This window comes from Rhinoderma darwinii, chromosome 4, assembly GCF_050947455.1.
Source record: "Rhinoderma darwinii isolate aRhiDar2 chromosome 4, aRhiDar2.hap1, whole genome shotgun sequence".
In the NCBI taxonomy this organism is placed as follows: domain Eukaryota; kingdom Metazoa; phylum Chordata; class Amphibia; order Anura; family Rhinodermatidae; genus Rhinoderma; species Rhinoderma darwinii.
In genome coordinates, this window is record NC_134690.1 from 362,093,062 (window position 1) to 362,107,831 (window position 14,770).

The window sequence follows — 14,770 nt, forward strand, 5'->3', positions numbered from 1 at the left end:
AGCGTGAAAGTGATTGTATGTGAGGAGTAAAGGAAAGATCTGAGTCAAAAATAACCCCGAGACAGCGGGCGTGCTGCTTAGGAGTTATGATAGTGCCACACACAGAAATGGAGACATCAGGTTTAGGGAGGTTAGTAGATGGTGGGAACACAAGGAGCTCAGTTTTAGAAAGATTCAGTTTCAGATAGAGAGAGGACATGATGTTAGAGACAGCGGACAGACAATCACTGGTGTTCTGTATTAGAGCAGGGGTGATGTCACGGGAAGAGGTATATAATTGGGTGTCATCAGCGTAGAGATGGTACTGGAAGCCAAATCTGCTGATGGTTTGTCCAATAGGAGCTGTGTAGAGAGAAAAGAGGAGTGGACCTAGGACTGATCCCTGAGGAACCCCGATATCAAGGGGAAGAGGAGAAGTGGAACCAGCAAATGACACACTGAATGAGCGGTCAGAGAGATAGGAGGAAAACCAAGAGAGAGCCGCGTCCTTGAGGCCAATAGAGTGGAGCATGTTAAGTAGGAGTTTGTGGTCTACAGTGTCAAAGGCTGCAGAGAGATCCAAAAGAATAAGGAGAGAGGATTTACCGTCCGATTTAGCCGCCAAGAGATCATTTGAGACTTTAGTAAGGGCAGTTTCTGTGGAGTGTAGAGTGCGGAAACCAGATTGTAAGGGGTCAAGAATGGAGTTAGCAGAGAGATAGCGGATAAGGCCAGAGTAGACCAAGTGTTCCAGGAGTTTGGAGATGAAGGGCAGATTAGAGACTGGTCGGTAGTTGGCAGCGCTGGATGGGTCAAGTGTTGCTTTTTTCAATAATGGGTTTATAATGGCATGTTTAAAAGCGGAGGGAAAGATACCAGAGGAAAGAGAGAGGTTAAATATTTTAGTGAGGTGACTAGTGACAGCTGGGGAGAGGGACTGGAGGAGGTGTGAGGGGACAGGATCACTAGGGCAGGTAGTAGGACGAGAAGAAGAGAGGAGCCTAGGGACTTCTTCTTCAGTTATTGGGTCAAATGCTGAGAGTGAAGAAGAGGGAGTGCGGGAGGGAAGGGGATCGATGTTACTAGGGGACTGGGAGATAATATCATGTCGGATGTTGTCAATTTTAACTTTAAAATAATTGGCCAGGTCTTCAGCACTGAGATCTGTGATTGGTGTCTGCACTTTAGGACTAAGGAGGGAGTGAAAAGTATCAAAGAGGCTTTTTGGATTATTAGATAGTGTGGAGATGAGAGAAGTGAAGTAGACTTGTTTGGCGCGGTGAAGGGCAGAGTTGTAAGTTTTGAGCATAAATTTTGTAATGGAGGAAATCTGCATCCAAATGCGATTTTCTCCACAGTCGTTCGGCACATCTCAAGCACCGCTGAAGAAAGCGGGATTGAGGCGTGTGCCAGGGTTGTCGTCGTCTTTGTCGGGTGGTTCGGAGTTTAGTGGGGGCTGCTTCATCCAATGCATTTTTGAGAGTGTTATTATAAAGTTTGGCAGCCAGATTGGGACAGGAGAGGGAAGAGATAGGGGACAAAGAGGACTGTAGACTGTCTATGAGTTTCACAGTGTTAATGGCATGTAGATTTCTGTATGTCTGATACGTAGGGATGACCTGAGGAGGCAGAGAATATTTGATAGTAAAGCAGAGAAGATTGTGGTCAGAAAGTGGGAGAGGAGAGTTAATAAAGTCAGAAACTGAGCAGAGCCGGAAGAAGACCAGGTCAAGTGAATGCCTGTCTTCATGTGTAGGAGAGTTAGTAAGTTGTGACAGACCGAGGGACGAGGTTAAAGATAGAAACTGGGAGGCAGATGAGGAGATTGGGTTATCAATGGGGATGTTTAAGTCACCCATGATGAGAGTGGGTGTTTCAGAGGATAGAAATTGTGGAAGCCAGGCAGCAAAATGGTCCATGAATTGGCGGGGTGAGCCCGGTGGGCGGTAGACAACTGCCACTCGGAGGGGAAAAGGGTGAAAGAGTCTGAGGGTGTGGACTTCAAAAGAGGGAAATGTGAGTGAGGGGACCGGGGGAATGACCTGGAAAGTGCAGTGTGGGGAAAGAAGTATACCTACTCCTCCACCCTGCCTGTTCTCAGGTCTGGGGGCATGAGAGAACTGGAGACCACCATAAGATAGAGCAGCAGGGGAAGCAGTGTCAGACAGGTGTAGCCATGTTTCTGTAAGAGCCAGAAGGTTGAGAGAGTTAGAAAGGAATAAGTCATGAATAAAGGTGAGTTTGTTGCACACGGACCGAGAGTTCCAGAGAGCACAGTTAAAAGAGACAGGAGAAGACATACAAGGAATGGCAAGAAGATTTGCAGGGTTTCTATGTGTGGCAGGTAAGTGGTTGAGCTTGGCAGAAGAAAAGGGAGGCCCAGGGTTGGGAGAGATGTCCCCTGCAGCTAATAGCAGGAGAATGGAGAGAGACAGCAGATGGTTCTGTGATTTATGAGAGCGTTTTTTACGTTGGGCAGTGGGATGAGATGGGTTAACTTGACTGAGGAAAGTGAATAGTGAATGGGAGCTGTACATGGGTGAGGCCAGGAGAGAAGGACTGATGCGGACTGTTTTTGGGCAAGTCTTAAATGGGCGATAGGATTGCAAACCAAGAGCAGCTATAATGATGAGAGCGGTGGCAAACATGTTTGTTTACAGATAGTTAGAAATCTAATATTGAGAGCGTGGGCTAGTTTGTCTGGTTTGGTAATGCAGCTTACCTGTCACTGACCCTGTGCAACTGCCATGTATAACTGCCAGGACAGTTTGACAGTATGACACCATGTATAACTGCCAGGACACTTTGACAGTATGACACCATGTATAACTGCCAGGACACTTCGACAGTATGACACCATGTATAACTGCCAGGACACTTTGACAGTATGACACTTAGACAGAGATGACTTCTGCCGTCGTGCCCCCCTGCACGAGTGCCTTCCCCATATGCTACATCTAAATTTATAGGGGAGTAGATGCTCAGATCTAGGCCTAATTAAGCTCGTTCAGCTATTAATCAAATCAACTAGACACATGAGGTGAAAAGCTATGCAGAGATAAACAAACAAACTAGCAGGTCTGGATGATCATAAAACTTAACGACGATCAAACACTTTGACAAAACTTTGAGATAACATTAGACTATATAGCAAGACAGGAAAGCAGAGTACCATAAAATAAAAGTTTCAGCTTTTTGAAATGCAGCTACAGCAGGGATGAGGTTCATGCAGGAATGAAATGGATTATATACCATAAAATAAAAGTTTCAGCTTTTTGAAATGCAGCTACAGCAGGGATGAGGTTCATGCAGGAATGAAATGGATTATATACCATAAAATAAAAGTTTCAGCTTTTTGAAATGCAGCTACAGCAGGGATGAGGATCATGCAGGAATGAAATGGATTATATACCTGTATGAAGAGAAGAGAGATGGATGTTAGATCTGTGCCATGTATAACTGCCAGGACACTTTGACAGTATGACACTTAGACAGCGATGACTTCTGCCGTCGTGCCCCCCTAAAACCCAGTTCTAGCTTACTCGGCTCTCGCTGCCACCCGGCCACTTTTTGGTTAGGTGGTCGGGATTACGGAAACAGCCGAGTGCTCGCTGAGCTACTCTGTTTCGAAACTCCCATAGAAGTGAATTGGAGTTACTGAAACAGCGTAGCACGGTGAGCTACGTGGTTTCCCAACTTCGTAGCTTCATATTCCGAAGCGCTGTACATAGGTCCTCACTTACTGTCCCCATCTGCGCTCACAATCTAAATTCCATACTGGTATGTTTTTGGGGTGTGGGAGGAAACCCACGCAAACACGGGGAGAACATACAAACTCCATGCAGCTGTTGTCCTTGTTTGGATTTGAACCCAGGACCCCAGCGCTGCAAGGTTCTAGCCACTGACCCACCGTGCTGCCCATTCTGTATACAGAGCAGCTGTATGTAGCGCTAAATACTGCTCCCTTCAGGTCCGCGGACCTGGCTAGTTCAGTGACCGCGGGATCCACCTGTTATCCATTACATCTAAGCTCATAACTTAGATTTGATAAATTACAGGGGGATCCTGCGTGTCAGAGACACGCAGGACCCGCTGACACTGACCCACCCGTCAGGTCTGCAGGACTGACGGATTCAGGTCACAACGAAAGATACAGCTGCTCTGTATACAAAATACAGAGCAGCTGTATCTCAAAACGTAAAACTAATTTTGAATAAAGACTAATTATAAAGTTACACTAAACACACTGACCTGTTTATAAAAAAATTAATTAAAAAAAACGCCCCTCAAAAGGTGTCAATAGCCTTTTAAGCTCTTATTCTGTGATCTTAGAACCTTGAAGGTCTATCACCTCCCAGGTCTCTCAGGGCACACTCTCTACCAGGTTAGCAGCTGCTTCTTGGGCAGAGGCCACTCTGATTATTCTGTGAAGCAGCATCTTGGGCATCTTCCTCAACTTTCGTTAAATATCACCAGTAGTACATCCAAGATGTTAGGAGCTCAGCCTCTGCAGCATTAAGGACTCCTGTGCCAGTGTGCTCTTTAGCCACCCTTTAAGTTTCGCTATTGAAATTCCATTTGTTTTGTGTTGCCGAGGACGCAAGGAAGAATTACATTTTCTTGCCTTTAAATTTATTTTCCTTATGCCTGAATGCAGAACAACCGCCTCCCCCCTTATTTATATATAAAACTAATTAGTTACTAACTGATCGGTTGTTGTTTTTTTTTTAATGGGAAAGTAACAGTCCTAGGCAGAATACTGGAGGGCAAAAATTAGGGGTAACACATCCGCCTTGCACCTTCAGTTTTTGATGTAGGGATTTGGGTCTGTCATCTGGTTTTCCCATTGAATTCAATGAGACTGCTGTGATTGTGCAAAATGATGTTAACCCTTACTTGAACATATTACAACTTCCTTTAGTTGTGTGTTTGCGAATATTTTGCATGTGGTGTAAATGTAAATGTGTTCGTAGTGGTTCATTTTATACCATTTTTGTTTTAGTTTAGTACAACTCATTTTCTTTCTAGGTGCTAGAGGCTGTCCCTGAAGATGTTGGCTTCAATATAGAAATTAAGTGGATTTGTCAAGAAAAGGTCAGTGAAAAGTGTTTAAATTACTTTTTTTTTTTTTTTTTAATTTAATTTGTGATATTTGTATCTTTTATTGACTCCCACCATGGTGCTACTTATTTCAATCTAACATAAGCTGCTTCATTAATTATTTGCTGTCTTGAGTAATCAGCGAAGTGGGAGATACGTACGAAGTCCAATGCAGCATTCCACCATTTTTTTTCTGTTTTGAATCTGAAAGAAAAAACTTCTGCATGAAATCGGAGGCATACAGAGGTACAGTAGAGGGCTCATGCACATCTATGCCTTTGTACAAAACTGAGCCATAATAGACTAAGCACCTTTTATGTCCTTGAGAATTGATTTTGTTTCGATATATCCAGGAGGCACAGAGACAACTCTCACAAAAAATACTAGACCCTGCTTAAAAAGACCCCACCAAACAATACACCGAGGAGCTTGTCCATATCCTCAATAGTTTCAACGCTGTGACAGACAATGTACTGGACCTTATACCGGACAATCCCAGAATGGGTACATTCTACATGTTACATAAAATACATAAAGAAGGTAATCCAGGGAGACCAATCATTTTGGGTGTTGGGACTTTAACTGAGAATATTTCTGGCTGGGTGGAAAATCTTCTAAAGCCCTTGGTGAGGTGCACACCCAGTTATGTCCAGGACACCACAGACGTCCTCTGCAATCTCTCAGCCCTAGTTCCACTACCAGAGGGTACAATATTGGTAACTATGGACGTGGAGTCTCTGTACTCAAACATTCCCCATGAGGATGGCATAGCCGCATGCCAACACTTTCAACAAAAGAACAATCTAGCGACAGAGCCAGCCATACAACTCATCAGGTTCGTACTCCATCACAATTATTTTTCATTTGACAACGACCTATATCTGCAATGTATGGGAAGCGTTATAGGTAACAAAATGTCACCACAATATGCTAACCTGTTCATGGCCAAACTAGAGGAGGAGTTTTTATCAACCTGCGGAACTAAACCTCTAGCATATTTCCGGTACATTGATGACCTGCTGATAATCTGGACCGGCTCTAAACATGAACTGCTTTCTTTCCATAAAAACTTCAACAAGTTCCATCCTACCATCAAACTCACACTCAACTACTCTACATCGCAAATACATTTCCTGGACATGACCATATACATGAGAAACAATACCATACAAACCACAATCTACCATAAACCTACAGGTCGTCCAGCATATCTGAGATGGAACAGCTTCCATCCAAGACCCATAAAGAAATCCATCATCTACAGCCAGGCTCTGCGGTACATACGGATCTGTTCAGACAGTGAAGACAGAAAACCACACCGGCTATCACTGAGGAATACATTCCTACAACAGGGATACCATCCACGGATTATATATGATCAGATCTACAGAGCCACAAGATTTCCAAGGTGCAATCATCTGGTGTACAAGGAGAAGGTAGACAACAGAGGGTGCCCCCAGTGGTCATATTCAAACCTTAAATGAACATCTTGTGGTAAATTGCTGCTGAGCTCTAACCTATATTTATCAAAGACCATAAACGTAAGGAAATATTCCTGGATTTCCCTCTCCTTGCAGACAAACAGCCACCAAACTTAAGGAATCTCCTTAAGTGCCCTCTCATCACCACCAGAGACTGGCACCTTTCCTTGCAACAGTAGAAAATGCAAGACCTGTACCAACATCTTGTCATCACACACCATCCACATGCCAAACACGCAACAGGACTATAAAATCAGTGGCACGTTCTCCTGTACATCCTCCAATGTAGTGTACATGATCCTGTGTACAAGGTGCATCAGTAAAGGAATGGAGAAACCATACAAAAACTACAAACCAGGATGAATCTTCACAGACATGAAATAAAAAAGCAGCTGGATACACCCGTGGGAAAACGCCTCTCTGGAGCTGATAAGTTTGGCAGATTTAAAGAGGCTCTGTTGTCAGGTCCGTATTTCAGGGTAGCTTCCTTCTCCCGGTTATTCCACAACGAATAACCACCTCTGTAAATTGAAACCTGAATGCATGCATGGAAAGAAGTAAACCAGCCAGAGATGTTGGTACACAGCTTTCCTCAGATAGGACAGGAAGCCAAATTGAACTTTATTCAGAACAAAGAAACACAGAAAAAGGCACATGCCCCCTCCCTAGAGACGTGGGAGTGCCCAAGCCCCACCGCCTTCTCAGCTGCAAGTTCTTCTGTACACTCCTCTTGCATTCCAGGGGGCGGTGTCTTCCATAGGCGTGTCCGACATGAACAAAGAACTTGTTATATATCAGTATATTACACAAAGAACTGAAATGTATATACATATGTGTGAGGATAATATTTTTTAAACAATATACATGGTAATGATTCCTGACACTGTCACCACATTATAAGTGGCCTATCTCCTATATAATGTGATATGCGCTGTAATGTAGGTGACAGCAGTGGTTTTTATTTAGAAAAATGATCTATTTTCACCACGTTAGGAGCGATTTTAGCTTTATGCTAATTACTTTCTTAATGCCCAACTGGGCGTGTTTTTACTTTAGACCAAGTGGGCGTTGTACAGAGGAGTGTATGACGCTGACCAATCAGTGACCAATCAATGTCATCCACTTCTCTCCATTTAGTCAGCGTATAGTGACACTGCGTTATTCGCTATGTGCTGTCTTATACTGACACATTAACGTTACTGAAGTGTCTTGACAGTGACTAGACATTCCTTCCAGCCAGGACGAAATGTCTATTCACAATCCCTGCACTTCGGTAAAGTTTCTGTGGTACTTACACCAGAGCAAGCCTAACCTCGCGAGATCTCGCTGTAAATGACAGGTTACAGCGAGATTACGCTTTGCTCTGCTGTCTTATACTGACATATTGACGTTACTGAAGTGTCCTAACAGTGACTAGACATTCCTTCCAGCCAGGACGGGATGTCTATTCACAATAGCTGTACTTAGAATAGACATCCCGTCCTGGCTGGAAGGAATGTCTAGTCACTGTCAGGACACTTCAGTAACGTCAATATGTCAGTATAAGACAGCACATAGTGAACAACGCAGTGTCAGTATACACTGACTAAATGAATGGAGAGAAGTGTATGACACTGATTGGTCAGCATCATACACTCCTCTGTACAACGCCCACTTGGTCTAAAGTAAAAACACGCCCACTTGGGCATTAAGAAAGTAATTAGCATAAAGCTAAAATCCCTCCTAACGTGGTAAAAATAGATCGTTTTTCTAAATAAAAAGCACTGCTGTCACCTACATTATAGCGCCCATCTCTTTATGTAGAAGATATGGCACTTATAATGTGGTGACAGAGACTCTTTAAAAGTTCTAATACTGAAGGGTCATTTTAAGATCAACAGAGAGAGAAAAATGTGGGAATTAAAGCGGATGCTACTATTCCAGTCATTGACACAAGGCCTCAATCATGGATATATGAGCCATTACATGGACACACGCCACATCCCCCATCAGACTGACTCCAGATGCCTTAACTCCTAAGTCATCACCCCTATAACCTCAGTTTTATGGGCCCGGCTTATCTTAATGATGTATCACCCCATGTACTAAATGTCTGTGTAACATCTTTAAATGTTGTGCTTTTTTCTAAGTCATTCATTCGTAAACTTGCCTGAAGAATCCTGTGTGCTCTGAAAGCTTGTGTGTGTGTGTGTGTGTGTATATATATATATATATATAATATATTTTTTATGCTTCGCCAATAAAGGTATCATACCTACTATACTTTTTTTCTTTTTTGACCCAAAAGTATTTAACATTGCATATTGTTTCTAGCTAACCCGGTACTACACTATTTTATTCCTGTACTTTTTGTTTCGATATATAAAACTTTTAGCGCTTCTCATGCTCCGTCTAACAATGCTGATACTCCTTGGACAGAACTCAGGCCGCATCCAACTATTTTGTTGGAAACCGTTGACAATCTAATATGTAAATCTCCCTCAATAGTAGATGTCAGGTGAAAGAAGGTTTCAGGCCTGTAGGATTCCCATGGCAGATAAACTGCTGCTACAGGGCTCTGGCCGCAGTTTATTTCTCTCTCCCCATTGTGGGGCAGTAGGGTGGCTTAGGATGAGGATAACCTCTGCTTGGCGTTTGCATGTTCTCCCTGTGTTTGCGTGGGCTTCCTCCCACAGCCCAAAAACATAGCGAATTAAGGTCATTGGTGAGAGTGATGACTATTTTGGTGCTTTATAAATAAAATAATTAAGCATGCATACTCTGCCAAGTGTGCATGTTTATGGTGGAGATGGGGGAAATAATTGACGGCTGAACAAGCTTATGGCTGACCGTTATTTAAAGCGGATTTGTTATGCTGCCCTGTCTTCGGCCTAATGACACGCTCATAGACTTTCTAGGTGAACCCTCCTTCAGGCAAACTAGCATTTGTTTAAGCTATCAGTGGAGGTCTAGGCACCCAGACAACTACCGATCAAATCTTCTGACATGTCACGATGACATGTCGAAAGTTTGTTGAAACGACCATTATTCTTTAATGTGTATGGCCATATTAATGGGCCCAAATTTTTGGAGTGAAATTTCAAATGAATTTTAAATGATTGCAAATTGGACCATAGCTGGAAATAAATAACTTTTATATAGTTCCTTGCAAAAGTATTCAGCCTCCTAAAAAGTTATCAGCTTTGTCTGGGTTACAAATGACACTTACAGTGTTTGTTTCAGCCAGGATTTTACTATATTACTCAGATGAGATTCAATCTGTATCTGGTTAATTTCCTAGGCGCCAGTCCTAAAGTATCTATTTATGGTGCACAAAGCTTTTCAAATTTGTGGATAACCCCTCTCTTTCTGTACACCCTTTTTCTCTAGACCCAAAAAACAGTTAATTGTATCCACATTCTCTAGCGGTGGGTCCTGTGCTATCCAGCCAAAGTTGGGCGATGAGCTTACGAGCCATATAAAGTATCCTGGCAACTGATATTTTACCGGCATCAACATAGCCTAGTATGCATACAAATGGGGAAAGAACAATATTGACCTCCTATACCTTATTTACTGTCTCTCTAAAAGACACCCTTGAGGCACCATTGCTCAGACTATTAATCTGTTGGCTTTTTAGGGGTTGAATACTTTTGCAAGGATATGCATATTTATATATATATTTTTTTTTTCCTCCAGTTAAAAAAATGAAGCTCTAATTTTAGTTTGTATTCTTGCTTCTCTTTATTATTGTTTTACTTTTTCTCCTAAGAGTGGCAAATGGGATGGCAATTTGTCAAGTTACTTTGACATGAACATCTTTCTGGATATTATTTTGAAAACTCTCTTGGAAAAGGCTGGCTGTCGGAGGATTGTGTTCTCGTCGTTCGATGCCGATATTTGCACGATGTGAGTTAAAGTACCATATGTCTCCTCTTTAAGCAAGTTAAATATAATGATGCTCATAGTTATGTAATGAATTATGCATAACATAAGAACAAGAATACCTTTAGGCTGTGTATGTAATGCACTCACGGAATGAGTAAGAACCATTATTTTGCAATCCTTCAAATATTATTTAAAGAGGCTCTGTCACCAGATTATAAGTGGCCTATCCTCTACATATTATGATCGGCGCTGTAATGTAGATTACAGCAGTGTTTTTTTTATTTAGAAAAGCAATAATTTTGACGGAGTTATGACCTATTTTAGCTTTATTCTAATGACTTTCTTAATGCCCAACTGGGCGTGTTTTACTCTTTTGACCAAGTGGGCGTTGTACAGAGGAGTGTATGACGTTGTCCAATCAGTGACCAATCAGCGTCATACACTTCTCCCCATTCATTTACTACAAATTCAAATATTTTACTTCAACTTTTTGAATTCATTATTCACTCCGTGATCGCAAGGCGTCCAGGCCCATAGGTAGCAAAACAGCCCCAAACCAGACTCCCTCTCCACCATGCTTCACAATTGGGATGAGGTTTTGGTGTTGGTGTGCTGTTTTTGTTTTTTGTTTTTTCTTCAGATATATAGCGTTTTGTGCTAAAAAGTTTCACTTTTGTCTCATCTGACCATCTATCTGTGATTTGACCTTTTTTTTTTTTTTTTTGCAGTGATAATGTGGCTTAACTCCCTCTGTTATATTTAGATATTGCTTTCGGACCTCTGAGCTAAACTTTCTAGCAAGATGCATATGTAACCTTGCCGCTTTAAACTCTCCTATCATTTTTTTTATCGTTTAAAACCCATAGAAACCAGCGGTTATGTTACTTAAAAGCAATTTAGCTTCATTCCACAGACTGTAAAAGGATGGCTTTCATGTGTGTTGCTGCTATCAAGCTGTCTATTTTGCACTTGGAAATGAACTATTGCATTAATTGTTATTCTTACTAATTACAGCTGCACAACTCTAATATACTGCTATCCAGGCCAACTACCAGTCTACATTAATCGAAGAATATATTAACACAATTTACAAATTCTTTTATTCCTTGAATGTCTTCTATAATGTATATTTATTTATCTATGTTGGCAATAAAAATATTATACAGATGGATTTAATCTTTAAAATGTTTTTATTTTTAAAAGAAAATAACTTCTTTTTTTTCGGAGAAATATAATTACATTATGGGTTAAAGGGCTACTTCCCCACGCAACTAAATTTTTTTTTTTTTTTTTTTTTAATCAATGCATCCTAAAATAAAAAAAGGAAACCGTTCTGTAAATAGCCTTAAAGAGGCTCTGTCACCAGATTTTGCAACCCCTATCTGCCATTGCAGTAGATCGGCGCTGCAATGTAGATTACAGTAACGTTTTTATTTTAAAAAAACGAGCATAATACACGCCCAGTTGTACTTTTACTGTAAACACGCCCAGTTGTACTTTTGCAAGCCTCATTTGCATAAATACAAAAATGGTCATAACTTGGCCAAAAATGCTCGTTTTTAAAAAATAAAAACGTTACTGTAATCTACATTGCAGCGCCGATCTGCTGCAATAGCAGAGAGGGGTTGCCAAATCTGGTGACAGAGCCTCTTTAACTAAAAATCCACTATCATTTTGTTTTCTCCATAGCAGCAGACTATAAACAAACCCTGTGTAGTCTGATCCTGTAGTCATTGCCATCCATATGTCCTCTACCTCTTGCAAACCGTTAACCTTTTGGTTGTAGTCTGTTACCATGGAGACACATAGGTCTGCGTAGGAGCTGTAGACAAAGCTATTTTTAAGTGAATTTGCAAATATTGCTTTTGATGCATTGAAACCATACAAATAAATTATCTGTGAAGGGGGACCTTCCCTTATAAAATACTGTAGAATCTAGGAACTATTTAGATAATAGTGAGCGCCAACTCCATGACCGTTTTTCCATGGTCCACCAATAAGAACTAATAAAGAAATCAACTAAAAACAAATTTAAAAATTGGCTAACCTGGATTCTGGGTTAAAATACCAGATGCAAGATACTCCGGTATTTCTATGGTCGCACAGATGTCCTATTTTGCCTGTTTGTTTCAAAATTTTAGCGAGAAGCCTCATTGTAAGTCCCTGTTCACACTGAGTTTTTTTACGCGGAAACTGGTCGGAAAACGCGCTAAAACATGGTCGAAAACGCCTCCCATTGATTTCAATGGGAGGCTGAGGAGTTTTTTCCCCGCGAGCGGTAAAACTGGCTCGCGGGAAGATGAAGCGACATGCCCCATCTTCAGGCGTTTACGTCTCTGACCTCCCATTCACATCGGAGGCAGAGAAAACGTTTTTCGCTGTGTTTTTGCCCAATGACCGTGGGCGAAAAACGCTGTAAAAATCGCGGCAAACGGCGTGAATTTTGAGGCAGAATTTTCTGGCTGCAAAAAAACTCTGTGTAAGCAGGGTCTAAGGCTTAGGACAACAGGATAGTCTTTAGTTTAGGCGGCATGAAAAGATTTCTATGCCAAGCAGCTAAAATTTTCATTGGATTTCATTACATCCCAGTTACCATCCACCATTCGTATTCGCTTTTCTATGTTCATGCAGTACACTGAAATGTTTACTAGTCTGGCATTTGTCCCGTCCTCCGGATGCCGCGTTACTGTAATGATAACTTTTATTGTGCTAGAAAAAAATAAAAATATAGATCTGTTTCTTCCTTTTTCAAGGGTTCGACTGAAACAAAATAAATATCCTATACTTTTCCTGACACAAGGGCAATCTGAAATCTATCCAGAGCTCATGGATCTCCGGTCTCGATCGACTCCTTTTGCAATAAGTTTTGCTCAATTTGAAAACATCTTGGTAAGAGTTGATTTTACACATATCTAGTATTTATGGTATTTACAGCTGTCAAGGCCAAAATCTGGGAGACAGAGGAGATTATTTTTCCTTATTGATTTTTTTGTTTTTTAATAGGGAGTAAATGTCCATACAGAAGATCTACTGAAAAATCCAAATTATATTCAAGATGCCAAGTCCAAGGGATTAGTTATATTTTGCTGGGGGGATGATACCAATGACCCTGAGAATCGGAAGCTTCTGAGAGAATATGGCATTGATGGATTAATCTACGACAGGTACTCTTTTTACTTATTTATTTTTGTTTGAACTGCATTTGTACTTCGTTTACCCAATGACATGCAGGATCGAGCTGTTACTGATCACATTTAAGTTCATAACTTAGATGTGATCGCTAACGGGTGGATCCTGCATGTCAGAGACACGCAGGACCCACTGTCACTGAACCAGTCAGTGCCGCTGACCTTACGTATTCAGGTCTTGGCACAATATACAGCTGCTATATACAGGATAAAAGCAGCTGTATCAAGTAAAAATAATTTTTAATAAAAAGTAATTAGAAAGTTGCACCAAACACACTGATAGACTTTCTTTTTACATTTTATTTTTATTTTTTTAAATAGCCTTTAAGGTGAATTAACATCTACAGCAACTGACCCTGCCAGATTTCAGATGGCATTACCTTCCATTTTAATGGTGATTGGTGATGGCTGTTTGAACGTGCCATAGGTGCCTGCATTTCCCCTGACAAATCCACATAGCTATTGTGCATTTTTTGAATGAAAAAATGTAGGGCAGCGAAGTTTCTAGGAGAGAACAGAACTGTAATACGGCAAGCGATGATGCATGCTATAATGATTTCTCTTTGAAATTGATGTCAAAAGCCAACGGAGGAACTCTTCATACCTCCATATGAAATCGGAGGCATACTGAAGAACAGCAGGGCTTCATAGATGATTAAAAATAAATATATATAGCTGAGAAAGAAAACCTTACATAATAAATGGAAAACCTGAGAATATTAATGATGTAAACTTATTTCCTGTAATTTACAATTATTCTTGATTTTTGAGTTCTCCGTATTAGATGTATAATTCGATTTTGGGTTAAGGGCTATTTCCCCATGCAACTTAACTCTTTTTTTTTTTTTTTTTCTTTATTCCAATGCATCTAAAATGAAAAATTAAGCAGTTTTGTTAAAGAGGCTCTGTCACCAGATTTTGCAACCCCTATCTGCTATTGCAGCAGATCGGCGCTGCAATGTAGATTACAGTAACGTTTTTATTTTTAAAAAACGAGCATTTTTGGCCAAGTTATGACCATTTTTGTATTTATGCAAATGAGGCTTGCAAAAGTACAACTGGGCGTGTTGAAAAGTAAAAGTACAACTGGGCGTGTATTATGTGCGTACATCGGGGCGTGTTTACTACTTTTACTAGCTGGGCGTTCTGACGAGA

At 41.0% G+C, this 14,770-nt stretch overlaps 1 protein-coding gene across 4 annotated transcripts in view; it reads left to right on the top strand.

The window, feature by feature from the left end:
• GPCPD1 (glycerophosphocholine phosphodiesterase 1) overlaps nucleotides 1-14,770 on the top strand; it is a 101,226-nt gene that overhangs the window by 76,944 nt on the left and 9,512 nt on the right. For 3 of the 4 annotated variants that reach the window (XM_075863052.1, XM_075863053.1, XM_075863055.1), the window contains 4 exons: nucleotides 5,008-5,073; nucleotides 10,312-10,448; nucleotides 13,181-13,316; nucleotides 13,431-13,591. In XM_075863052.1, the coding sequence (XP_075719167.1) occupies nucleotides 5,008-5,073; nucleotides 10,312-10,448; nucleotides 13,181-13,316; nucleotides 13,431-13,591 (500 nt within the window). The remainder of the gene's footprint in view (nucleotides 1-5,007; nucleotides 5,074-10,311; nucleotides 10,449-13,180; nucleotides 13,317-13,430; nucleotides 13,592-14,770) is intronic. The other variant, XM_075863054.1, reaches the window with a different exon arrangement.